This window comes from Fusarium oxysporum, chromosome 1 (assembly GCF_000149955.1).
Source record: "Fusarium oxysporum f. sp. lycopersici 4287 chromosome 1, whole genome shotgun sequence".
Lineage (NCBI taxonomy): Eukaryota > Fungi > Ascomycota > Sordariomycetes > Hypocreales > Nectriaceae > Fusarium > Fusarium oxysporum.
Window position 1 is genome coordinate 4,059,159 of NC_030986.1, and position 25,833 is coordinate 4,084,991.

General features: G+C 49.3%; 11 protein-coding genes across 13 annotated transcripts; 5 read left to right on the plus strand and 6 right to left on the minus strand.

Moving 5' to 3' along the window:
- Positions 1-228: 228 nt before the first annotated feature.
- FOXG_17947 (uncharacterized protein) lies at positions 229-3,283 on the minus strand. 2 transcript variants are annotated; one of them, XM_018397969.1, is made up of 2 exons: positions 2,299-3,229; positions 229-2,101 (listed from the first exon to the last, which is right to left on the minus strand). In XM_018397969.1, exon 2 carries the CDS (start codon positions 1,542-1,544, stop codon positions 1,173-1,175), a length of 372 nt encoding a protein of 123 aa, XP_018233070.1. In that variant the 5' UTR covers positions 1,545-2,101; positions 2,299-3,229; the 3' UTR covers positions 229-1,172. The 2 variants fall into 2 exon arrangements, with proteins under 2 accessions (XP_018233070.1, XP_018233071.1); XM_018397970.1 differs by having other exon boundaries at positions 517-2,104; positions 2,299-3,283.
- Positions 3,284-4,056: 773 nt separating this feature from the next.
- On the minus strand, positions 4,057-4,260 carry FOXG_17948 (uncharacterized protein; the record flags this gene model as incomplete). The annotated part of the gene is made up of 2 exons (XM_018397971.1): positions 4,057-4,155; positions 4,228-4,260. The coding sequence occupies 2 exons, from the start codon at positions 4,258-4,260 to the stop codon at positions 4,057-4,059; spliced, it is 132 nt and encodes a 43-aa protein (XP_018233072.1).
- A 49-nt stretch (positions 4,261-4,309) lies between these two features.
- On the minus strand, positions 4,310-4,615 carry FOXG_17949 (uncharacterized protein; the record flags this gene model as incomplete). The annotated part of the gene is made up of 1 exon (XM_018397972.1): positions 4,310-4,615. One exon carries the CDS (start codon positions 4,613-4,615, stop codon positions 4,310-4,312), a length of 306 nt encoding a protein of 101 aa, XP_018233073.1.
- Positions 4,616-10,006: 5,391 nt separating this feature from the next.
- FOXG_00778 (actin like protein 2/3 complex, subunit 5) lies at positions 10,007-12,325 on the plus strand. The gene is made up of 3 exons (XM_018377360.1): positions 10,007-10,437; positions 10,517-10,644; positions 10,699-12,325. Exons 1-3 carry the CDS (start codon positions 10,183-10,185, stop codon positions 10,919-10,921), a joined length of 606 nt encoding a protein of 201 aa, XP_018233074.1. The 5' UTR covers positions 10,007-10,182; the 3' UTR covers positions 10,922-12,325.
- Positions 10,630-12,313, minus strand: FOXG_00779 (uncharacterized protein). Its single transcript, XM_018377361.1, has 2 exons — positions 11,934-12,313; positions 10,630-11,884 (listed from the first exon to the last, which is right to left on the minus strand). Exons 1-2 carry the CDS (start codon positions 12,186-12,188, stop codon positions 11,063-11,065), a joined length of 1,077 nt encoding a protein of 358 aa, XP_018233075.1. The 5' UTR covers positions 12,189-12,313; the 3' UTR covers positions 10,630-11,062.
- A 117-nt stretch (positions 12,326-12,442) lies between the features above and the next one.
- Positions 12,443-16,888, plus strand: FOXG_00780 (uncharacterized protein). Its single transcript, XM_018377362.1, has 4 exons — positions 12,443-13,515; positions 13,571-13,905; positions 13,958-15,918; positions 15,970-16,888. The coding sequence occupies exons 1-4, from the start codon at positions 13,019-13,021 to the stop codon at positions 16,132-16,134; spliced, it is 2,958 nt and encodes a 985-aa protein (XP_018233076.1). The 5' UTR covers positions 12,443-13,018; the 3' UTR covers positions 16,135-16,888.
- On the minus strand, positions 16,380-17,512 carry FOXG_00781 (YggS family pyridoxal phosphate enzyme). The gene is made up of 3 exons (XM_018377363.1): positions 17,333-17,512; positions 17,089-17,260; positions 16,380-17,034 (listed from the first exon to the last, which is right to left on the minus strand). Exons 1-3 carry the CDS (start codon positions 17,441-17,443, stop codon positions 16,526-16,528), a joined length of 792 nt encoding a protein of 263 aa, XP_018233077.1. The 5' UTR covers positions 17,444-17,512; the 3' UTR covers positions 16,380-16,525.
- A 6-nt stretch (positions 17,513-17,518) lies between these two features.
- Positions 17,519-18,869, plus strand: FOXG_00782 (uncharacterized protein). The gene has a single exon (XM_018377364.1). The coding sequence runs from the start codon at positions 17,688-17,690 to the stop codon at positions 18,810-18,812; it is 1,125 nt and encodes a 374-aa protein (XP_018233078.1). The 5' UTR covers positions 17,519-17,687; the 3' UTR covers positions 18,813-18,869.
- A 162-nt stretch (positions 18,870-19,031) lies between these two features.
- FOXG_00783 (uncharacterized protein) lies at positions 19,032-22,535 on the plus strand. The gene is made up of 2 exons (XM_018377365.1): positions 19,032-19,882; positions 19,941-22,535. Exons 1-2 carry the CDS (start codon positions 19,475-19,477, stop codon positions 21,159-21,161), a joined length of 1,629 nt encoding a protein of 542 aa, XP_018233079.1. The 5' UTR covers positions 19,032-19,474; the 3' UTR covers positions 21,162-22,535.
- On the minus strand, positions 21,375-22,755 carry FOXG_00784 (uncharacterized protein). Its single transcript, XM_018377366.1, has one exon. It carries the CDS (start codon positions 22,387-22,389, stop codon positions 21,541-21,543), a length of 849 nt encoding a protein of 282 aa, XP_018233080.1. The 5' UTR covers positions 22,390-22,755; the 3' UTR covers positions 21,375-21,540.
- A 316-nt stretch (positions 22,756-23,071) lies between these two features.
- FOXG_00785 (uncharacterized protein) lies at positions 23,072-25,716 on the plus strand. Of its 2 annotated transcripts, none has more exons than XM_018377367.1 (2): positions 23,072-23,868; positions 23,924-25,716. In XM_018377367.1, exons 1-2 carry the CDS (start codon positions 23,425-23,427, stop codon positions 25,448-25,450), a joined length of 1,971 nt encoding a protein of 656 aa, XP_018233081.1. In that variant the 5' UTR covers positions 23,072-23,424; the 3' UTR covers positions 25,451-25,716. The 2 variants fall into 2 exon arrangements, with proteins under 2 accessions (XP_018233081.1, XP_018233082.1); XM_018377368.1 differs by having other exon boundaries at positions 23,927-25,710.
- The last annotated feature ends 117 nt before the right edge of the window (positions 25,717-25,833 follow it).

Genomic DNA, 25,833 nt, shown 5'->3' on the forward strand with positions numbered 1-25,833 from the left:
CTAGTAAAGGTGCTATCCCATTCTAAAACGTAGACATCCATCACATTCCAGCCCAATCCAAGTAAAGTATCTTACACTAAGGTATGGATAAATAAAGGTACTTTGTACGCGCGCGTCACCCCAACCAATCTCTTTCTGTAATAAGCACGTAATTATTGTTCCCTTTGGTAATACTAAAAGAAGTAATTGTCTGATCACTATGTATGTGCATACGTACCTTGCTAAGGTAACAAACAAACGTACGTTCCCTAAATCCTCGGGATCTTCCAAGTTCTCCCGGTTCGTCATCCACTACCCGCTCGTCACACAAACTACGGCTTCGAGCATAGCAAACAATCTCTCGACCAAGTGATTCCCATCTTCTCCTCCTCGCCTCGACGTTCCCAAACGAGGTAAACGCAGCGAGTATACGATAACTCACCAACGATCATCTTGGCCAACACTCAAAATAGATTTCTTGCGATACCATACCATAACATTACATTCTTCCTCTTCAAGTCACATGCTGCATTCGAGGCCAATGATAGTTATTGAATATTTCCATTATTTGTATTTCTCTCCTCGTAATCTCCGTGAGCTGTGTAGCTAAATGTCTTCCGTCTTATAAAATAATACTATACAGTCCAGAGGCTTCGAGGGGGGAAGCGCGTAGTAGGGGGTATCTTCTATCAATCCTGAGTCCAGCCCAAGTGCTCTCTCAACACGGCCAGAGCATCGGTATCGCTTTCCTCTTCCCCCTCCTCAATCCTCTTCCAATAGCCTTGCCGTGTCTTGTACACCAATACAAAAATAGTACACGGGAATACAGCAACATATCCCTCTGCTGTTGGTCCTCCCGCGAGGGAGCCCAAACTACAACAGCGGTCCAATCCAGGAATAATAAAAAGTAACAGTAGAAAAAAGAAGAAACGAGAGAAGCTGGCCAGATGGAAAACTGTGCAAGCAAGGTGGGAACCGAGAGTAAACGGAGAAAACAAAAAAGCAAAAAGGTAAACAAAGTCCCCCAAGTCTATATGCAAAATGAACATCTTTTCCCATCCGGTCCCAGTTTTTGTGATCCTTATCCGAAACCCTTGCTGAAATTGAACTCCAAAATATGTCCTCGTGGCATTCGATCTTCTTGGCTCCGTCGTCAGGTCTTCCTTGTCGTTGCTGTCTCTGCTCGGTTTCGGTCATCTACTTTCTCTCCAAGTATGCTCGCCAACCCTTGTCGTGCTGCGCTGCGCTGCGCTGTGGAGGCGATCTGAGACATTCCCATCCCAGCCAGATCTGCATTCCGACTCAGAACGCCCTGACGTGAGTGGGTGCTGTAGGTTCAGATTGGTTGTCGAGGGAGAGACTGTGGATACCGAAAGACGACTCGAGACCTGGAGCCGACAAGGACGCTGCTGTGAAGATGAAACTCGAAGACAAGAAATTAAAACAAATCCCGTTTTTTGGTTCCCGTCTATGTTCAAACGCCGCGTTGCTGAGCCCAATATGATAAAAACAAACTTCGCGTCGCCACGAATCAGGAAGTGAAAAATAAGAAAATCGACACTCATTCAAATCAATGAGTGCATTCGTTCCCAAGAAAAAAGTCCTTCCCTTGAAATTTCCGCTTGCTGCTGGGAAGCAAGGGATGGCTCCGAGCCGTTGTGTATATGGTTTTCGACAGGAATGTGTATTAAAAAGTGTATTCGGAACGCATTAAGAGCCGGGAGTTATTCGGTTCCTTGGCTGCTGAAAGTGATTAAAATGGTGTCGTAATTAGAAAAATCGCTTAGAGTCGAAGGGAAGACAGGCGGAAGAGTGAGAAGTGCGCGTCTGTAACAGTACAGTCGCAGTGTCGTGTCATCGCCGGACAGGCCTAACCGCCAGCGTGGCCCGGCTTTGGCGTGGTCGTCAGTCGCATTAGGTTGGGATACATGTAGAGTTTATCCAACAATCCAAGCGAGGTGGCCTCTTATGAGGGTCTGGGGCGGGGCGGGGGCTTGGGGCAGCCGGTTGTGTCGTAGGCTCCTCGGCCCATGTTAGAGGGTGTTGATGATCCTTCAATCATGTTGTCTGTTGTTGCGAGAACGTGTAAATGAATGAGTTGTTGTTGTGGTGGTGGTGGTTGCTGCTGTGTTGCTGGTCAGTCATGCTGTGGGGGTGAATGAGGTGTGTAATGCATATGAAAAGGCGGAAGGATCGCGGAAGTATATATATAGGACAATGGAATGAAGGAGGCAGGCTGTTATCGGTATCTCAAAGGAAGACCAAGACAGGCACCAGCGCGAGGACTTGAAGTGATTTTGGTAAGCGATTTTGACTTACAAGGAATACTCGTCTTGGTGCGACAGAGTGAACAAAGGGTATTGAGCGAATGTGAGCGCGGATTGGCTAAAAGATTGAAGCGGCAGAGAAACAGAAAGCCGAATGGTATTCAAGATGCGAGCGTCACCAATATAATTGGAGCGTGTTTCGGACAGGTAAAGGAGTGGTGGTAAGTGATGGTTGAGTTTGGCGAGAGACGTCGACACCGGAACGTTGGAATAGGCAACACGAGCGAGAGATGATGTCGCAGACGTATTGGTATTGTATTGCAGATGAACGAAAGGCGGACAGGTGAGTCTCTTGAGGAGTGAGTGAGAGAAAGGGGGCTCGTTAAGGGTGGATGTGAGAGAAAGTTATGCTTTTTGCGCAACAGCCCAAATAAGTAACAAGATCCAATAAGGGGAAACCTTTTTTTTTTATTTGGGGTGACTCGAGCTTTGGTTTCCGTCAAGGGGATGGGATGTATGGGGATGGGGATGGACGGGTCGTTGCCGTAATACGGTAGCGTAGCGTAGCTTTCTCAGCTCGTAGTTGAGTTCAGGCACAAGGCACGCTGCAGTGGCGCCGGTCGGATGGTCGAATGAGTGTGGGTCAGACGAACGGGGCCGATTATTACGAGGGGGTGTATTTCCCTTTCTTTGCTGGTCCTGGCCTGGGCTAGTTCGAGACTTAGACTTGCTTCCAAGAGGTGATGTGACCTGATGAATGAGGCAAGGCGAGATGAGGTTGCTGATGAGTGTCCAGTCGTCAAGTTAGGCTAGTTTTATAACTAGTCAAAGTCGTCGATATCGTTCGCTTAATTGCGAGTAAGCGTGTGTGTATGTGTAAGTGATTCACTCTCAGAGATGTGTAAGAGGATCGAGCAGGAGGGCACAAGTCTTGAGCTGACGAGGTGGGCGGCTGAGGACTTGAAGGGGAGTTTGTTCCAAAGGGAGACGTGAAGTGAAGTTCTGAATGGAGGAAGGAAGTGGGAAGCAAGACGCTTTTGTACAAGAGCACACCCATCGGAGAAAGAAGTAATAGGGAAAATCTCAATACTCATCCATGACAAGGTGAGGCTTGCAGCGCAAACCCAGACCAGGCAAGGGGTGCCCTCAATGTGCCGTTCATTCAGTCAATCAATCATTATTACCTTAGTTACCTGAGAATGAACCTCATCAAAATTGCTGTGAAATTTCCCTAGTGGCCCACGCTCCAGGGGGCCAGGGGGGGGGGGGGGGGGCGTACTAGAAGGGGGTGACAAAAAACTGTGAGCCACGTCCCCATCGTTCCAAAGCAAAAAAAGGAGAGAACAGAGCGATACCTGGCTGGACCATGTTTCATGGCTTTTCTTTCCAGGGGCCTTGTGCATGTCTCCACGAGGGGATCCGTCCCGTGGCTGATTAGGGTCAAAGAGAGAGCTCGGGCTTCCAAAACTCAGGGCGCACTTCTCTCAACCTTCTCTCGCTTGCTATCAGCATGGGTTCTACCAGTAGTCCTTCCGGCATCCAGGGCCTTGACTCCCCAAAAAGCGCTGATCCGAACAGCACCCACCCATGTATTGGGCATGCATATTAGGTACGGTACCCTCTGTACCTTGCAGTGTAAGTTCACTTTGACAGCGACATTGACTCTCACTCTCGCCTCTCTGGGACACCCAGGCCACCGGGTCGCAGGGGTCGGAAGCCGCTGGGATCTGCTTTTTGCTGCAAGGCGTGCAATGTCTCCGGGTGGTTGGAAAGTCGTCACAACTTAGCCACGACCTCTCAGACCGTTTTCTCACACCCCAACTGCAATGCACTCACCACACCCCCAGATCCTCTGGTCCATCCCTTGGCAGGCGCCCACATCCATCTTGCAGTAAACAGTGCTCTCCTTCTGTAACTGGGCACGTTAGAGCGTTAGCTTGTTGGTCGTGACGTTGACAGCCCGTTAGAGTCCGCTTCAAACCGAGGGCACACAAAATGGGTGTGTGTAACCCATGTTTGTGCTTTATAGCTCCCAGTAAACCTTCTTCATCCAACGTCTTTTGCTAGGCAAGGCAGGTAGCCACGCGCACGCTGAAATGGACGGGTAAGCCCTTCGAAGAATCGATGGTTTCCCGGCGCCCCGTAGTGGATCCAAAACTGGCCCCAATACCCTGGGCTGTGAGGACAATCCACGGCGGTGGTAATTGGGAGGAGATGCGACCGGCGTCAAGCTCAGCGTCAAAACGGTACTCCGGGCCGTGTTGCTGCACTGTGTAATACAGTCTTGCTAAATCACGGGGTACCTCTTTAGTCAGGAACGAAGTTGTCGAATCGGCCTCCTCTTCCATGACATGGCCAGGGTCCTCCATTCTCTCGGTTCCCCCAGTACCCTTTCGTCGTAGCTCCAGCCCCCGGCTTGATTGTTCCAGCAATTGTCATCCTGCCTGTTTGATTTCCCGTTGCAACCTGATGTTTGACTTGTTTCTTGTCCCTGCTTTGCTTCTGAGACAGTTAGACTCTGCGTCATAGGGGCTATGGGGAAAATTGTTGTGGGCATGACACCAGTCGCATCGGACATCCTAATTCTTGACCTCTGTAATCTTTTGGGCCTCTGATGCTTATAGAAAGCTCCTCCGATAGAAGTTGATGCTCCTTAGAACAAGAAGGTCTTCACAGCTCACACGCTCAGTGTCTCATCTTGTTGGGGCATAACAAGGCAATATCAGAACGCAACAGCACAATGCGTCAATAAGACCAAGTGGCACATGGGAGCGTTTGTCGCACCTATGACATCTTTTAGGAGCGCATAATTTCTCGACTAAGAAGTCATGCATTGTAGTAGTACATAACTCCATCCCAGTATCGCGAACTCCTCGCGAGAGATGAAGTATCGTCGACACCTATTGATAAATATCTTGTCAGATTGTGCTAGGGGCAGCTCAACTGGTTTTTTGATCACTTCCCGCTTGTTCGAAGAATCCGAAGTTGTAAGACTTAGAATCCAGAGCTATAAATAGCCCATGCATGTTATGAGTTAATCCCATCACTGCATGTGAAACTACACTAAAGCCTTCCTGCCCTTCTTGTTTGTTTCCATGTATTGGCAATGATTCTTGTGACAGCTGTCACTTGGCAAAATGAAGTGGTCCATGCCTAGATGACAAGGAGACCTGATCTCGAACTATGCGCGATCCAAAATTAGCGACTGACGATTGATCGATGGGCTCAGTCGTAGCCATGTGGTTCCGAGCTGGTGGGTTTCCATACTGGACGGCTGCCGAGCTTGGGTTTGGTTGCCAGAGGACAAATCATCACCAAGGCTATGCTCCTAGTTTAGTATGTGGTAGTTTTGGGTACCCAAGCTCTCGCAGGTTTCTTGCTCACGTGCGGAAAGGGCATAGTAGTTCAGAAACAAACGAGGACGGGAACGGATATCGCTGGAGTAGCCCCCTTGAACCAGAACAGTTTTATTGTCATGTAAGATGGAAGTTCCTCAGCCCAAGGATACTGTCGCTTCTCAAGCTCAAAATCATGCCGCCCCGCTATGATATCGAATACCAATCCCAAGGACACGGAACCGCTGGGGCATCTCGGCTGAACAGTATCTTGGTTGAGCCTTGGGCCATCTGTGGCAACAGCGAACGTTGCACAGTGGTGGTACACACATATGGATTGGAGACGCTATGGTGAGTAACGAGGACAGAATCTCTTGCCTCTGAGAATCCCAGTCTTGTGTTCGTCTGCGAAATTATCAAGAAAAAAAATTGAGCACCAAGGTAATAAAACTGTTTCACATTCAGCTGTTGCCAAATGAGACGTCGTAAAGTGTTTGAATCCTTAGGAAACCCATGCGTCACGAGAAGCCCTATCCATGCGTACTGTACTTAATGCAACGGAAGTATTGCCGGGCTCGCCTAACACTGGGTCAACGTGTCTTAGATTGGCAGGTCGATGTTGTATGCCATATCACCACAATTCGCCGAGAAGCCGTGTAAAGTATCGTCAGACTCTTTATCAACAACCAACGATGAAGGTTACAATTTTCACAGCCGTACGTAAGCAATCATGGGTATTGCGAAGCGTGTCGTGTATTTTGTTGCAGCTCAATGTCGGGGAACTTGCTTCAGACACCTGCGACGAACCTCTGGAATGTCACACCTGTAATTCTTGCGGCGATTTGTTGAAGTCAAAGTGGGCCGATGAGGCTTCGTAGAAAGCTTCCAGAAGCCTGTCAGCCAACGGAACTCCACAGCACAAAGCTCTACGCAAGATACTTTCCCACGGTGTCAGCGGCGACATACGGTGATAGAACACTGTGCGGACGATTTAAGGCGTGTCATCTCTTGCAATGTCTCCCATCAGTAGACTCCTTCTCAACCTAGCTCCACCTGACCGGGCAATTTTGTAAGCGTCCTCCTGTGGGGAGGATGGTGGATTGGGATGAACTGCCAACTCCCGTGCTGCAAGTTCAGGGGTATCGCTGCACACATCCGAGTTAGCGTGGCCAGCTACACGTTGTGGCGGTTTGCGCATTGCGGTAGCGCCGCATAGAAGCCCCAGAACTTTGGTGTTCCTGCATTAGCCAAATTCCAAACGCCATTGGCATTTGAAACAGGGGTCGTTTACTGCTTGTTCCAGCCTTCATCAACCACTAAAAAGCGTCCCTATGGCGCATTACCATGGATGACCTTTCCCAATATCAGATTGTCCCAGTCGATCGGTTTAGGTACTCTCAAGCCAACTAAGGTATACCAGATGTAATTGTGGTGCTCGTGTATCATGTGACAATTCCAGCCTGCAAATGTCAGCTGAAAGGATTCTGACCAACACTGGCAAGCCCTCCACTAACCATGTGGCAGCTAGCTTAGCTTCCGGCCATTTCGGTGCCTTCCTCTTAGATATCTTTGGAAGCGAACAAATATCATGCGACGTAGGCAACCCGCCTGGTTTGAGATGAGCCTGTTTCCGGTCCTTTTTTTGATCCGCCCCAGATTCGTTAAAGCAACCCTGGCTCAGGTGCTTGTTTGCCATACCACTTTGTGCAAATGATGATGAGGGGAGACCACCACACATGTGCGAACATGACTATCGTGGCTCACGATGAAGCCGTAATCGTATGCCCAGACCAACTCGATGCCACAAGGAATGGTGCTATCGATTCATCCCATCACACTATCGCAACTGACCTTGTCGAGCACGGCAGCTGCTTGTAGATCGGGCTGCCGTGTCCAAGCCAGTTACATTTGGTTCCAGACTATTGCAGCTAGTCAAGGAGGAAATGTCACCAGTATCTCAGCTTGTTGCTGTTGCTGGTACATAGTACGTACCCGCCGGCGACGAAGATGAGATTAGGACCCCTCGTGGCGGCATAGGTTGTGGGGCAGTATCAAAGTCCACCTATCGGATTCAAAGGATTTTCGCTTTGAAGACCACGCTAAACTGGATGATCGCTTCTTGCCTTCTAGAAGCCTCAACGAACAGTGTTGCAGATCAGAATTGGAGTCTTGCTTGGGAAGACACCCCGACAAGAGCCTGCGTACATAGAACTTGCTGACACGTCATATTTGGCAGAGGTTTTCAGTGTAAAGCTGTGGGTGTTTGCTTCCTTGATCAACCCTTCCACACCAACGCTGGGTATCCGTAGTGCTACCCAAAGATGCACCAACACTCTGCCGATGTGACCCGGCTTGGTGGCTGTCCATTTTCAACCTCTCTGTTGTCAGTTTAGACCTCTCTGCTTGATTGAATCGTGTTCGTTGAGATGATAGTATTCGTGTCACCGGGGAACCGCTTCCTTGTAGTGCGTCCGTGCCGGATCCGCCAGGTAATTTCAAAATTTTCGTCCCAAACGTTCATGGTTCCTGTACTGTTTGTGTGGGGACATGAGAGGCCTCTCTTGACTAGACAAGGTAGGCAAGCTTCTGGAAGACCGATCTATGAAGCCAGCGAGGAGCGTTTGTTGTGGTGTGTGTGTCGTTCGAGCCGGGTATGCTCCCCGAGCGATAGACCAAGTAAGCCACGAGTCAAGCTTCTGATGGGATGGATGCAAAGATCCATCGCCTTCCGCCCGCCGCGCTCCCGGATGTTGATCATTATCGAGATAGTATACCTATCCTGCCCGACCGCACCAGCTCTTGGGTACAGGTTTGAATAGGTCCCTGGTCATGTGCCTCATTTCAGCCATGAGTCGTAATAGTCTGGTCATTGATTGCAAAGAGCCAGAGCCTCAATAAACTGACTCGAACAGACTGACCCCTAACACTCTATCATGGGGACTTCTCAGTCTGGGGAAGCATGTTGTGCGGCGCGACGTTTCCAGAACTGTCAGGCGGTTATTTCAGCCGCTTGATCAAGTGATGGTATACCAGGTAAGTATCCGCAGTAGCTTAGGTATCGTAGAGCCAACTATTGCAAATAGTAGCCTTTTTTCTTTTATCTGAAAGAGGATAATAGGTAGCCTGATGTTTATAATACATTGAAATTTGTCTGCAGGGCGGTGGGAAGGTATACTGGGTTTTCATAGTGATAGAAAGGAGGGTGCTCATATTTTTTGTTTGTTTGTTTGTTTGTATATTTTTCGTCTGGGTGGCTGTAACGAAGCCAGATCTCCTACTGGAGCAAAAGACGTGCTGAGCTAGCTAGGTACAGGGAAACCCCGCTTCCTTCACCATCCAGCATACCAATGGCACAAAAGGTGCTGTATTTCTCAAGCCCGTCACCCGTCAGCGGGTTCGGGGGCAATCTACTGTCGAGCTTTTTCCACCGACCAGAATTCTCTCACGCATCACTACATCTGCTGACGCAGTCCACAATCTCCAGTAACCAAGTTGTAGCTCGTAGTCGACTGTCGTGGCGGCAGGGAAAAACCTTGGGAAGGAATCAGAGGCCGGCGGTGCGGCTTGCCTTCAAAGGGGAAAAACCCATCGCAATCGGCGTCGTTGATCGGGAGGATGTCGCTACCGATGCCACGGGCACCGTCCTCCGATATCTAAGGCGTTCTGGTTCTGAGGTGCCGCCATTAGATCCGACAAAGGTGTTGTCAGAGAAGGTGAACTCTCCAAAATTCCTTCTCTGAAAACTGCTGTTAGGGAGCCGATGGCGTCCCCGCAGTATTGTGTGGCCGAGTAGCCCGTAGAAAATCCCGCTCCTAACAGTGCACTAACAGTGCGTGCCAAGAAAGAATTTTTACAGGGGAGAGTTGAGGGTGCTCATAGGCCGTTTAAAACTCGTTGTTTAGGGTAGCTTGGATTTAACGATTATTTTTAACAGCTATTTCCTCTACCTTAGGTTCGATATTCGTTTGCTCCCTATGCCATCAACTTGTGTGATTTGAAGCTTCAAGTCCTCCATATGGAAATCAGCTATTTGTTCTCGGTGTATACGTCCTGTTTATTTTGGGCTATTGTATGGTTCAAAAGGATGCGTTTATATGAACATGCCAAGACAGTTGCGCGTGTAACAAGTCTACCTCAAACTACGGAAGCCATGATATGCAATTCAGTATGCCTTATGCAAGGATGCGATTCTCTCAAGATTATCCCTCACTACATAGCGACGATACAAAGAGTGTTGTATGACGAGTGTGAAAGTGAAGACATCAGCGTTGACAGAGAGCTTCCTAGATAGTGCAATACCTTGAGCCGTTTGGAAGACAGCGAAAGCCCACTATATTCCTAGGATGTAGGCTGCTACAATAGGGCCGCACCACTGAAGCTCAGGTACACTCCTATCACTCATTCGCGGGCTCCAAACCAGGCAAGTAACTATCCCACAAGCCACAACTCCAGCCTCACCTCCACCCCGCCATCGCTGACGCAGCTTGAACGTCCACCCAAGCCGACACCGATATAGCTTCCAGTTAATACAGGAATACTCACAATACCTCGAGTCGCACGGAAAATCACCTGAAACCAATTGATAATACCGAATTACCAAGATGTCAATTATCCAGCAGCATACGAGCGCGACGCTCGGTGACGCATGGCGCACTATCAACATCGACGCCTTGAACGAAGACTCCAGCGTCAACTTCGACACCTCGACTCTGCACCCCCCACAGCCCGAGATCGACGAGGCGGAAGTGCGACAGCTTTCTGGGCAGATCAGGCAGCTTCTGAGAGGCGGTGATGCGGAGGGAGCTTTGAGGGGCAGCTTGGAGACTCCAGTATACAACGGAACGGATGCAGCCAAGGTACGTCAACAGAGAGTCGAGATGCGGCAGCGTACATTTGCCCTACACATGTGGAATCTAACATGACGTGTCTACTTAGGATGCTCATCTGCACACTATCATTGAGGTCCTCCAGTCGATTAAGGCAAGCGACATGTCCCCCTTACTGAAGAGCATCTATGGATCCGAGGGCGGCCCTGAGTGCCTGGATGTCCTGATGAAGTATATGTACGTTTAATGATGGAACGGGTGGATAAGTGCGCAAACCTAACGATGTAATAGCTACAAGGGAATGGCTACGGTTCACCCTGGAACAGCTTCGCGATCACCAAACAAGGTTACACCTCAATCGACGGGAGGTTTCAGCCAGATCGCTGGGCGACCTGGTTCGAACGAGCCCGCCACTGCAGCCATGAGTGTGCTCCTGAGTTGGCACGAGAAGGTCGTTGAGGTCGCTGGTCTGGGATGCATCGGCCGAACAATGACCGACTGGCGAAAGGTTTAGGGGCCAGATACGTGCTCGCGATGATGAGCGGTCAAGAATACATAGAATCATGAATCCAATTCATAACCCGCAGAGTAAACCCCCGTCCGCGGAACATAGCTCTGGTGTTACATTATTTACATTATACAAATCATCTGCCCTCTACTTTTGCTCCAAGACATCTTTCAAGTTTATGTCACCACTTCCTCTGGCCAGAGGTTGTGGCTGGTTTTCACCTTCCCGCCATCCGATCATATAAATGATTCGGAAAGTCGCGGGAATAGATCCATCTGGGTTACCGTGAAGTTCCTTATAGATGGCATCGCCAGCGAGGAGAACATCGCGGGAAATCGCACCCATCTCCCTTCCGAGGACAGCATTACCCTCGCCCATGGCCTGAAGATCTTGCATCAAAGCAAATGTGTCAGGGTAATCAACGATGATATCATCGATATCAACAGTCAACATCTTGAAGCCAGCTTTCTGGAGCAGACCACCTATATCCTTGACATCAGCCAAAGGAGAGACACGAGGAGACATGCCACCTCGTCTTTCTGTCTCTGCCAGCTGTAGTGACGTTCTCAACTCGAATAGTGTGTCTCCACCAAGCATAGCGCCGATGAAAGGAGAGTCAGGTTTGAGGACGTTGTTGATCTGAGTGAGGATACCGGGTAGATCGTTGATCCAATGGAGACTCAATGAGCTCATCACCAGGTCAAAAGAAGCAGGCTCGAAAGGAATCGTTTCTTCGTCGTCCACAACCGTCCGCGTGATATTAAGCTTATTGTTGAACTCATGATCAGCATCACGGTGAAGCAGTGAATGAGATGAATCAGCAGCAACCAATTCGTCAATACGAGTCGCCAGTGGTGGCGACTCAGGTGTGTTAGGGTCAGGATCAGGATTCTCCTGGACCAAAGCTCGTGCGATATTGCATGAATTTGCGCCGAGATCTAACACTCGAGGAAATCTGCGTTTGATGTCCTATTGGTATGTGAGAAACGAGTGTTGCTTCAAGGACATGGTTACTTACTAGAAGTCTTTCTGATACTCGAATTGCAACCTCATCCTTGAGGTAATCAGCTTCCCGACTTTGTTCAGAGTTGGCACCAGCTCGCTCCTTTTGTAGCCATTTTGTGTGGCGATTGAAAACCTGGAAACGAGGCGCTCCAGCAGCTTGAACAGCATAAAACCGTTGATTTGAGATGTGGTGATAGAGATTGGTTGGCTGTGACAGAGTCCGTAGACTACAGCGCATTGCCAATCGTGAAACTGTGCAAGATGACATTGCGAACTATATTCAATCAAGCTATCTTTGAGCTTGAAAAGGAATGTGAAGTTTGTTTATGTAGAATAACGATAACCCTCGAGTATTGATGCAATTGAAGTCATGATGAATTTGATAGCTCTATGGAAGCACTCTACTGGCAGCAGTGTTAAAGTGGACGAAGCACGGACCATGTGCAACCATGAGCGGTTAAACCCTTTCTGGCCGTTATTGCACCCGTAGGAGGCAGGAGGCAGGAGGCAGGAGGCTTCTCAGAGGCTAGAAGTTACTGGCCTGGGTATAGGATGACAGATGAACACGCTTCTCACCTCCTCTTCCACCAATTTTGCTGTTAATAAACACATCTTCCTTTTCTTCTTGAGGCCTTCTGTGTCGTTCGTTGTAGGGACTCTCTAGTGCTCTCTCATCACCGACACGCTTACAATACAATCCCCTCTCGCCTGTCGTAGCCCTTGTCATTCCCCGACTCATCCGTTCCCTAGCCCACGGGCCTCTTCCGCAACTCCTAACTAAACCATTAGGCCGCACCAACAGAGCACCGCCCACCACCGCATCTCCATCCGCATCTTCAGTCTAGCTCGCCCCTCCAGCGAGCAATCTCCCATCACATCGACATACAATCGATGTCTGGCGCGTGAGCCGTCTGGACAATTCGAGTCGACTATGCGATTCTTGCGATAAGGCGCGACCATACTCTGTCTCGGAGATATTTTGACATCACCTTCCACCGTACGAATCCATCTAAGCCGACTCCCCCCCCGTTTCGTTCCAAAAATCAGGGGTCTTCAGCGACTTGACCGCACGAATACCTTTGCATACCACCGCCCAAAATGTCGAGCTCAGGCACAGGCTTCCTCGGCCGCTCGAGTAGCAGCAATGCCAATATGCGTGGATTGGTTCAGTTCATTGCTGATCTCAGAAATGCGAGAGCGCGTGAACTCGAGGAGAAGCGAATCAATAAGGAGCTGGCCAATATTCGACAGAAGTTCAAGGACGGCAGTCTTAGCGGTTACCACAAGAAGAAATATGTCTGCAAGTTGCTATATATTTACATCCTGGGCTGGAATGTCGATTTTGGGCACCTCGAGGCCGTGAATCTGATCTCAGCAAACAAATACTCAGAGAAGCAGATAGGTTATCTGGCTATGACACTCTTTCTCCACGAGAAGCACGAGCTTCTGCACCTTGTCGTCAACAGCATCCGAAAGGACCTACTCGACCATAATGAGCTTTTCAATTGTCTTGCTCTTCATGCGATTGCCAATGTTGGAAGTCGAGAGATGGGCGAAGCCCTAAATGGGGAGGTTCATAGACTCCTGATTTCTCCGTATGCGCTCATACCCCTTTAGTGCGAAGGAACCACACTGACCGCTGTTACGCAGTACTTCAAAATCGTTCGTCAAGAAGAAGGCCGCTCTGACGCTCCTCCGATTATACCGCAAGCACCCAGACATCGTATCGCCGCAATGGGCGGAGCGCATTATCCACCTTATGGATGACTCTGACCTCGGCGTTGCACTTTCCGTCACGTCGCTGGTCATGACACTGGCCCAAGATAATCTAGAGCAATACAAGGGAGCGTATGCCAAAGCAGCAGCTCGTCTGAAGCGAATTCTTATCGACGGCGAGTATACGACCGATTACCTTTACTACAAAGTCCCCTGCCCCTGGCTGCAGATCAAATTACTTCGACTTCTGCAATACTTTCCACCTGCAGGTAAGTGTGGTAGCGCAATTACACAGGAAGCAGTTACTGACACAATGTTCAGAGGACACTCATGTTCGGGAAATGATTCGCGAGTCTTTGCAAAAGATCCTGAACCTAGCCATGGAGACCAATAAGAACGTTCAACAGAACAACGCTCAAAACGCCGTGCTCTTTGAAGCCATCAACCTTATTATCCACCTAGACACTGAACATGGCCTAATGAAGCAAATTTCAACGAGACTGGGCAAATTTATCCAGAGCCGGGAGACCAACGTCAGATATCTAGGCTTGGAAGCTATGACACATCTGGCTGCGCGCGCTGAAACTCTGGATCCCATCAAGCAACACCAGGAAATTATTCTTGGCTCGCTCAAAGATCGAGATATCAGTGTTCGTCGCAAGGGTCTGGACTTACTCTACAGCATGTGTGACGCCACAAATGCCCAAGTCATCGTTGGTGAGCTACTGCACTACCTACAGAATGCCGACTTCGCTATCCGAGAAGAAATGGTCCTTAAGATTGCCATTCTTACGGAAAAGTACGCCACTGATGTGCAGTGGTACGTTGATATCTCCCTCAGACTTATCGCCATGGCTGGAGATCATGTCAGCGATGAGGTGTGGCAGCGAGTTATTCAAATTGTGACGAACAACGAGGAGCTACAGGTTTACGCAGCTCAAAATGCGTTACAATATGTCAAGGGCGATCACTGCCACGAGACTCTGGTCAAGATTGGCGCCTATATATTGGGAGAGTTTGGTCATTTGGTCGCTGACCAGCCCCGTTGCAGTCCTATTGAGCAGTTTATGGCTCTTCAGGGCAAGCTGACGGCATGCTCTTCGAGTACTCGTGCCATGATTCTCTCATGCTTTGTCAAATATGTCAACTTGTTCCCGGAAATCAAGCCTCAGCTTGTTCATGTGTTTGAGTTTCACAGCCACAACCTGGACTCCGAGCTTCAACAGAGAGCTTGTGAATACTTGACCCTTGTGAATATGCCAACGGATGACCTCCTTCGAACAGTTTGCGACGAAATGCCTCCTTTCCCTGAACGACAGTCTGCACTTCTCTCCAGACTACACCAGAAACATGCTAATACGAGCGACCGAAGGACCTGGGTGGTGGGAGGAAAGGATGCCAATGCGGACGCTCGGGAACTTAGCATGGGTACTGGAGCACTCAAGAGGACTTTTAGCTCGAATGTCCCACTGAACGGCAAACCGAATGGCCAGGTTGCAACTGGCACAAACGGTCATAGCAATGGTGTTGCCGATTTGGCTGGGCTCGATCTCAACGCACCTACACCATCTGAGCCAAAGATGCTCAAGGCCCCTAACTTGGCCAGTGCAGCTCATTTGTCACCCGGATGGGAGCAAGGATTCAACAAACTTCTTGTTCGATCAGACGGCGTTCTATACGAAGATGGCCAGTTACAGATCGGTGTTCGATCAGAATATCGTGGCCAGATGGCTTGCTTGATCACATATTTTAAGAACAAGACACCAGCAACTATCAGTTCCTTCACAACGACATTGGATCTGGACGAGAATGAAAAAGAGAACCTTACCTGGGACGTCAAAAACCTCCCTGATAGTACCATTGTGCAAGGTGGACAGTCCCAGCAAGTTGTTATGTTCGAAGCAAAGAAGATTTTTGAGAAGAGTCCGACTGTACGCATCAGCTACCTGGCTGGTGCACTACAGGCACTTACTCTGAAGCTTCCCGTGTCTATACACAAATTTATGGACCCGGCAGAGTTGACTGCTGAGGACTTTTTCAAGAGATGGAAGCAGATTGGTGGTGCCCCCCGAGAGGCGCAGGCCATTTTTGGAGTCAGTGGTAAGGGCGACAGAGAAATCACAGAGAGCTTCGTTACAAAGACAGTGGAGGGTTTCAGATGGCGTGTGCTGGACATGGTTGACCCCAACCCCAAGAACGTTGTTGGTGCGAGCGTGCTGCACACATCTCAAGGAGGCAAGTTTGGTTGTCTTATGAGACTGGAACCAAACTATGGACAACAGGTAGGCGAAACCATTCCGCTTCAGATGTTGCATATTCTAACTGTTCATCAGATGATTCGATTGACTATCCGTGCCACAGATGATTCCGTGCCGGCGGTCTTGTTGAAGTATATGCAAGAACGGCTTGCTGCAGGAATCTCAACGGGACCGGATCGATTCGAGCCACCTTCACGGGAGCAGATTTCGGACTCTTTCCGTAATGTTATGGTGACTTGATGGGAGAACACGATGTTTATCTTCTATATATTCGCCGGACAGGAGTTGTTATAATACCACAGAAGCATATGGGCGTTGGGGAACTAGCATGAAATCGGAGGAAGCGCTCAATTAAAGCCAGTCGTTTATTGGCTGAAAAGTTGCCTGCGTCGATCCTCCTTGTATAGTCCCTCTTTACCGCACAAGGCGATGAAGCCGTGCGGAGTGATCTGATCAAGGAGGATGCAGTTGTTACATACCACGATCTCTCATTGTAAATTGAATGAACATGATGCAAAGAAAAATGTAATCAAGCGGTGAAGACGATGGAGCAGGTGTTAGGTCATTGAAGAAACCCATCAACTTGAAGAAGGTGGGCTTGAATGGGGCTGACTTTGTGTTAACTCGCTATTTACTCCTTGATCTTTGCATCTGCCTTAGCTGGCCTCTGCCCGAAAATAGTGCTGCCTACACGAACCTCACTGCTTCCCAGGCGAATTGCACCTTCAAAATCCTCACTCATACCCATGCTCAACTCCATGCTATCCTTATCCAAATTCAGCTCCTTAGCCACAAGATCTAGCTGCTCCTTGAGAGTAACAAAGTCCTCATTCTCAGTCTCAGCGGTAGTGGCTTTGCTGCGAGCAATAGCCCCGATGGTCATGAGACCGAGAAAACGGAGGCTGGGGCATGTCTCAATGACTTCACGGCATAGAGCAACGGTCTCTTCACCGGGGGCACAGCCAGACTTGGCTTCCTCTCCGGATGTGTTGACTTGCACGTGGACACCAATCTTGTCAAGATCAGGCTGTGAAGAAAGAAGATTTGTGCGGGCAGTGTTGAGAAGCTGGGCCTTCTTGGAAGTATCTATGCTTGAGACACAGAAGAGATTGGGGATCTTTCCCAGGGACTTGCAATGGCCTAATATATCATATCAGTATGCGTGGTTCCATACGTGTGAGTCAGGTCTCTTACTAGACTGGAGGCCACCGATAAAATGCCACTGAATAGTTTTCGGGAGCAAAGCTGCTTTTTGAGTCAACTCTTGAGAATAGTTCTCACCAAAGTGAGTATGGGAAGTAGGAGCCTGATGAAGTGCTAGAATGTCATTTACAGGCTTGAGCTTTGAGACAGCGACAAGTCGGACCTGATATGAATGTAAGCCAGGGTATATTTTATGGTGTTTCAATGTGAGAGTGAGAGTGAGTGTCATGCATACTTTTCGACCGTTTGCTACGGCAGCAATACGCTCTTTGACGGAACTAAGCTGAGAAACAAGAGCCTGAGCCCTTGAAGGATCAATCCTCATCTCGTCTTGAGAATCACTCATGTTATGTATGAGGTTTTGTAAGTCTGTTGCTAAGAGAGTGGTGATTGTTGTAAGTGGGCAAGTGATTTTGGGCAACCGGATTATCATCGGTTAGGTCATGCATTCAGTGCCAACGACCCAAAGTGGCCAACATAGCTCAGTCAGAAACCATACCCCTTGGGACTTCTAAACCAATTTTATAACGACAGATATTCACAAAAGCGAGAGAGTAGAGAGAGCTCTATACATTTGAGGCTTATCAGAGATGGCTACTGATCTGAAAACTGGCCGCCGAAGGGCTACCAGCAGCGCGGCTACAAGACCAGGACACACGAGACGAAAGTCAAGAGCTGTTATCCAGCCAAAGTCAACACATACGTCAGATGAATTTCTACAAGACTTTCTAGACCCTACATTTGATCCCGCAACTTTCCTCAACTCAACCCTTCCTCCACTGCAGCAGCGCTCAATACCTGGCCGAACCGGAGATGTCGCACCGCTCGCTGAGCTGTCCACGCAAGCTCAGACTCTTATTTCACAACTTAACGCCCAGACTTCACGGCTGTCAACTACTCTTACGCATCTTACTGATGACATTTTGAGAAGCGGGAGTCGCCTGGCTTATGAGGTGGAGCTACTACGAGGCGAGACGTTGAGTCTCCAGGAGACTATGAATGAGACGCTTCATGACGACATCAAGAAGTTTGTTCCCGAAGGATTGCAAGAAGCCATTGAGGCAAAGAATGCCGCAGCGGCCGCTGCTAAAGAAGATCGGAGTGCGGCACCGTCGACAACTGCTGCAGCTGTTACCAACGATGGAGCCAATCCAGATGACCCTGAATTCATCAGACAGTTACAAACATTAACTCTTGTGCGAGCACGCCTGGACTCAGTTATTAAGACATTCGGAGATGCCATGGAATTCGTCTTCCCACCATCAGAGATCTCCGTCAGCTCCGGTTTCCTCTCAGTATCAGCACCCGAGCCAGGTTCAGCACAGCAAAGTTCTGAGGAAAAGGGCAAGGAAGTACTCAAGAACATCAGAAACGAGATATCAGATCTATTGAACAAGTCTGACGACCCTATTCAAGGCATTGAGAAAGCGGCACAAAGAATTGAACAACTCAAGGAGCTTAACCGTGTATGGAAGGACACAGCAGAGGAGAAGGGACGAAATAAGTTTATAGAGGGTCTTGCCAAGACGGTTGAAGACAAGCATCGGGATCTAATGAAGGAAATGGAGCAGACCAAGGAAAAGACTAAAGTGGAATCACGGTCACGGAAAGGCAGTGTCACGAGAGATGCTGCAGCGACTGTGGTAGAGGATACAAAGTCACCGGGTGGATTTGGACTGATTAGCCAGTTGCACAAGCTTCGAGGAGGTCTGTGAACCAATGATAGAGACTCATAAACTGAAAGCTATAAAATATATTGTTTCCACTGAACGTATTAATTGTCCCTGTTGAAGGTTAAGCTCTATCGCTGACCGTGTAAGTACAGTAGCTCGCACTGTGACTCTACAGCCAATCACTCCACTAACCGCATGACAAGATCGGCCCGGGGCACTATTTTCCTATACTGCCGTTTGCAGCAGGCGGTGAGATCACTAATAAGCGCCCCGGCGAGGTCATGCCTCTCTGGGCCTGCGTCTCTCCCAGTTTGAGCCGAGACAATAGAAACACTTCCAGGTTGCTTTACTTCCACTGCCACATTGTTCTATCATTGCATTGCATTGCACTGGCATTGACGCTGGCAATTGTTCGTTTGCCTGCTCTATTCTACTTTTACCAACCAATAAGTACCCAACTTGTTGTGGAGTTGACACCCTCTGAATCTATTTGTCTTGGCCATCTCTTTTACTTGCACTCAGCTCTTTTATCCCAAGTTGCATGGACTCTTTACTCTCCCAACCCTTACAACCTCAACCTCAACCTTGAACCCACAATCACGAAGATAGCACGATTCGCAACCTTCTGAATTCATTTCTTGAAGCCTACAGAAGCATTCTTGCAAACATCAGACACCACTTACACATAACCACAACTATTTGCAATGGCCGCCAACGAAGCAGCGGCCCTTACAAACATGGCCAACCGATCCGACCGACGCTCTCCTGCTCCCGCTTCCCAGTCAAAAAGAGATCGCAAGCGACAAGCTCTTATAGAGAGACTCTCTAGCATGACCGATAAGTTCCATCGGGAAAGGGACATGACATATCGCGATCAGCTCCAGAAGATCCAGTTCGACATCAATCTTGTCCAGCGCTTCGACCCTTACGATCCAAAGGTCCTTGAGGTCATCTCTGAACTCCAGAAGGAGCACACCAACACACAAGGTCCTCCGGTCAACGCCGAAGATGCCCGAAGCTTGCTTGACATGGCTGGCATTCGATTCTCTGATTTCGTTGACGAAGTCGAGGATTTGGTAGAAATTCGTGACTTTCAGCTGGCGCAGTCAAAGGTAAGAAACCGTCCCACGCCACACGACCAAGTGTCTTGCTAACCATTTATCCAAACAGAATGAATACGACCGACGACGAGAAGAATATAGAAACACTTACGACTACAAGGTTGAGACCGCCAAGCGCGAGCATCGAGCCCTTACCAACACCCTTCGAGATCGATTGGTCAATACCCTCACCCACAAGAAGAACCGGTTGAACCGCGAGAAAGAGGTTTTGGAGATTAATGATTCCAATGCCTTGCTACTCAACCCCAATCAGTTCAGCTTGACCAATCCTGCGAGCCCCGGTGGTCCCCATGGAAAGCGAGCCACACGTCTGCGCAAGGACGCCGACGATCTGCAGATGTATTCCGACAACAAGAAGCGCAAGCGAAACGCCGGCGATGACGACGGCTCACCTGCCCCGACACGACGAGCCCTCGACAACCACAATACAACACCTCTCTGGCAGTCTGAGAAGGCTCGTGCTGCTGCTAAGCAGAACGGACCTATCTACAGCATTGACAAGCTTTTCACTGACAAGGAGCTGTCACTAAACTATAACACTGCTGCCCTTGCTGCGCACCAGTACATTCTTCGAAACCGTGTCAGTGGCGGCGGCTCTCCCGAAGACAGCGATTCCGGCAATGGTGAGGCCAATGGCGATCAGGACGCCGATTCTCAACCATCTGCCCCAGCTATGGAGCGCTCCGTCTCGCACGCCACCCGTAGCACTCGTGGCGGTAATTTGCTTGACGACAAGATTTTAGGTCTTGAGGGTATCACCAATTTCGAAGTTCACAACTTGGATATTCTCCACGCCCACGAACCCCCCAAGATGCCTCCTCCGGTTCCCCAGCAATACCTCAAGCCCTACCCTCGTACAGCGGACCAGAACTTCCCTGTACCCCTGTCTAATGACGATATCACTTCTGATCTTACGATCATGGGCTTCTTCAAGCAATACGACGCAGCACACAAGCCTGGAGCTCACCTTGATCGCCCAACTGGAATGCGCCGGGTTCTCGCTGCTGTATCAATACCTTACCAGCATTCACGATATGTCGCTTTTACTAGCGCCCCTAGAGAAGACCCGGAATATGTTCGCGATTCATTGGGTCTACCAGCTCTCAGCAGCCTTCGAGATCAGCCAAGCCCAGCACATGCTGGTGCAGCTACTTCAGTAGCAGCTCTGTCCAGCGCCGCAGTGCCTATGAGTCGCCAGAGCAGTGCCGGCGGAGTTGCCATGAGCCGCCAGGGTAGCAGCAGTACGCGTGGCAAGGGACGTAAGAACTAGAGATTCTCGCGGCGCAAATGACCTTCTTTTATAGTATTGCAAGCGCGGCGCAAAGGCGTAGCATCGATTTGGCTTACGGCGGCATCTGATTTCATGGAAGTCCGAAAGACTACATCAGCGGACGGTGTGGGGTCTGTTAAACGGGCTCATCAAGTTGGGATGAGTTTTACTCAAGGCTTGTGGATAAAGAAACGAGCTGAAACATCAGCAATGGATATGTTTTTTATGTTTTCACTTTTCCTATCGGGCTGAGACTCGATGAATAGAAATAGAAATGTCATGCTTGTTATATCAAATTGATTGCGACTGGATCAACATATCATAATATCATAAACTCCATTGCCATGCTCTTTCTTTTACCCTTCCAAGCAACGCAGCTTCAAGGACCAAATACCAATGCGCGCACCTCGATACTCTCGCGACCTTCCGCCTCAGCCCGGGTCCTGGGATCTTCAAAAGCAGTATGCGGCACACGACCCTTGATATTAGATCCAGGCTTGAGAGACTCGCTATCGAAGCACTCCAGCAACAGCCTCTCGCTGCCCGTCGTACCACTGAGGTAGTACCACTTCTGCTCAGGATCATGCTGAATCGCTGCAGTCCAACCGCGGTACCCATCTGGATATCGGTGCTCAACAGGGATGACGTCGTCGTCTTCGACAGAAGCAGAGGATGCAACAGCCAGAGGAAAAGACTCGAGGGGCTTCTTGTTCAGAGGTCGCCAGACGTTGATGAGACGATAGCGACGCTTGAGAAGCTCATCTGCCTCACCTGGGAAGTATCTGCGAACTCGCTGAGCTACAGCCGCAGCTGTTTGATCAATGTGTACACGAGTCACAGGCGCACGAGTAGCATTGGGTGTTTGACGGCGAATAGTGTGATCAAAGAAGAAGACCCTGTTAGAGCCAGGGACGTTGTTGAGGAGAAGCTGTTCAAGCTCTGGGTAGTAGTTCTCCTTGATAGAATCATCATCGACGAAGTCGACCTCGCTGGAGGGTGGAACGTCTTGGATGACTTGGAAAGCATCACGGTCTAGATGATACTTGGACTCATGACCACGGATGTCGTGTATGACAGTTGGTTGAGGGTTGTCTGTGAAGTTGCGCTGAGGAAGACCCTTGGGAGGAGTATCGACGTGGTTATAGGGAGTTGAATTGTCGGAGGGAGGATTGAAGAAGTTCAGGGTTGCAGTAACGTCGCCACGGGGAATAGTTGAAGAGATGGCCATTGTCAAGACTTATAGGACTTATAGAACCGTCGAAGCGTATCAAATGGACCAGAATACAGAGGTGTAAGGGATATCAGAGAAACTGATGTGAGTTTTTACAATAGCGATGATGGCAGAGACATCAAATGCGATGATTTAAATCGATTATTGAATCAATAAAGATGCTCTCTGCAATAAGTTGCTTCCTGTCCAGCTCTTTATACTTTTCATCTGCACTCAGAGATGTTACCATCATAATATGTGGATTTCAAATCAGAACCGAGTTCACTTCACCATCTCATACCAGAATTGGCCATGAGGCCGTATGCGCTTGAGCACGCAATTCCAAGATGCACAACCGTTGGCTGGAGGTCAATTGACATGGCCACAAGGGCGCACGGTCGATTAGTAAAGGGTTTTGATTACTGTACACAGCTTGTTTTGTTAATTGACCTAGTTAAGAGAACCAATGGGAATTATAGAGTGAGTCTGTCGGGAATTATACGGGTTTGTTAGAGTTGGAATAGATTGGTTATGTCAAGAAATAGGCTAACGTTAAAGAAAAGCATTTCACTTGATAAATGATGACGGCAAAACTTGATTGTGCACGGCCGTCTTAATGTATACGAGATAGATAGATATAGACATAGATCTCCAGTGGCAGTAAGCAGAAACTCCTCATCCTGGGCCAATTGCTAAATTTAGCCCCTTTTGCTCCATCGCTTGGTGGCCTAATTTGCAACTTGAATCCCCCTTTCATTTCTGAAACGCGTGAAATACTCTTCGCTAAATGGTATCTGCAAGGCTATCACACTCTTAAACTGTCTTAAACTGGAACACTATTGCTTTCAAGAGATTTCTTCAGCCTTGGTTCATTTGTTCATCCGTTGCCCCGTTGGATCAGCCAGTTCATGTCTCAAATCTCATCCTTCGGGCTCACTCTTGTCTGTCTCTGTTTACCCCCGATTCTCACATGAGACGAAACAGCAAAATCGACTATGTGAAAGACCTGCTAAATAACTCACGGCCAAGAAAACTTGAAGAGATGAACTCGAAATGCCGTCACCTGCCTCTGTCAACAACGCAACCGGGCCCTCTCCGTCACCTCCGGCTCCGAGTCCGGCCCAGACTCAGCCTCCACCTCAGCCCGGCGCATCGGGGGCCGGATCCGCTGCGCCTCCGACCACGCGCCCGGGCCTTCCGGACCGTAGCGTTTCCGAGAACACGGTAGAGGATGCTTACGTTGACTTTATTCTCTTTTGCAATCCGGCAGTGCCGCTCTCTACAGACACGACAAGTCTGAGAGAGGCATTCCGTAATCCTCCTCGCAGCGGCGGCAAGTCCTTCAGCACATTCGCCATCTATGAGCTCGTCCGCAAGTTTTACAACAGCGAGATCCGGACATGGACAGAATTGACTACAAAGCTTGGTGTTGAGCCCCCAGACCCAAACAAGGAGGAGAGTGCCCAGAAAGTTGCACAGTATGGCGTGAGATTAAAGGTGCGTGATGTAGAGCCACCCAAACTCAAGGTTTACCCACTAAAGACTGGTCTAGAAGTGGATGAATTCCATGCACGTCAAGGCATTTTTCGAGTATCTGATGGACATTCCGAATGATTACTGGACAAGGATCCCTACTGACAGTAACCCTACGAGCCAGCCCATCCGCGATGGTGTGGCTATCGAGGATGACATGGCTCTGAGGGCTCTTTTCCCACACATACGGCCAAAGAGAGGTAGAAAGCGTCCCGTCGACGATGACACAGCCACTTCTCCCGCTCAGAGATCTCACCTTGCACCGTCATCAGCTGTTGAGGCCGTAAGCGGTCCTATGTCAATGTCATTGTCAGCAGATCCCACGAGGCTAAGCGCTGCACCGTGGACTCCGAGTGATGCTTCTCAGCAGACGCCTCTATTTCGGTGGCCGCAGTCTGCTATTACACCGAACTCGAGGAAATCTTTCTGGGACGATGCTCTTGAGCCACAGTCTGCTGTTACACCGTCGAAGCCGAGACTTACGACGCAGCGCAGAGGGCCCAAGAATGTGTCTTCTGCCTGGAGACCCGGAGTTCCCAACGGTGGTGTCAAACCACGAGGACGGCCACCGATGAATAGAACTCCTATAGATGCTTCCCTGCCTCCGTTTTCTACCACGGCCACCACAACGGCCCCTGAGGAACCCGTAGCCCCCATTTGTACTCCGCCAGTCTCAGCTCCCGGGGCAGATAGTGGACAGTCAGAGAATAGTTTCTCGATCCCCTCGATAACATCACAGCCGCATCCTACCCCTGCTCCACCTAGGCCTTCTCGCCCGAGTATATCTTTACAAGTCCCCGAAAGACCATCAGGCAGTGTTAGACTTGCAACTCCTCCCCCAGTCGTGGTCATCAACGGCCCCAGTGAAACTCAGGCTCCTCCTCCGCATACATACGTCGGAACATCATCGAACTTTGCAAGAGCTACGAACGAAGTGACTACGTCACGCCAGCAGCAAGCTGAGGATACAATGTCACAACAAAAGGATGTTCCGAGGTTGTATTTCGAGAGGCTTGAAGAACGTACGAACGTGGATGAGGTTATCGGTTATATGATGCGCAGTCTCTTCGGGGCAAATTGGCTCGATGCTGAAGGAAATCCAACACATACATGCTCAACGACTGAAGCGATGGCGATCGTCAACTCGGTTCTCGAAGACTTGTACAGAAAGGCAGCATCACCGGACATGTTTTTGATCAACCTAGCTGCCATGACAGGAGGCGGGTACCTCCTAGCCGGGACGACGAAACTCAAACGCGTTGGCGTGCAAGACGGTGCGATGAAGTATACTTGTGAATGGATATATGGTCTAGGCCATCTCAGGGGTCAATATCAGATGGAAATTGCTGTACCTGTGGAGATGCTTGAGGATTCTAAAGAGCCGAGTCCCGAAGCTACGTCTGCGGAATCAGCATCCAAGTTATCTGCGGATGAGTGGCAGGCTAAGTATGAGAAGCTGCTTGAAGAGTTGGATAAGAAGGATAAGACGTTTATGGATCTGAGGATGAAGGTGACGGATATTCTGAGGGGTGTACCTAAGAAATGATGCTTTGTGGAATACTGTAGAGATTTGCAATGGCGTGCATTGTTGATCGGAGTTATTTAGTTGTTTCTTTCTTCAGGGCATATATGGCGTTGCTTCTTTTGGTTGATACTTCGCGAATTGGTGCATATTTGTATGTGGTCGCTTATCTTGGGTGCTTTTTTTTACTGAGAATAACATGTGGTTACCTTGAAAATCGTGTTCCAAATAGCGGTTAATGTGAACCTCGATACAATGCACATAACTATGTGCATTCTAGGCACACATAATGTAAGATGGTGTCACTGAACATTTACGAGAGCCTTGTTTGGTATATAATATTCGGATCTTTCGGAGGCTCACATCCCGATTGAGATAAAGGCAAGGAAATCCCATCGGCGACTCCG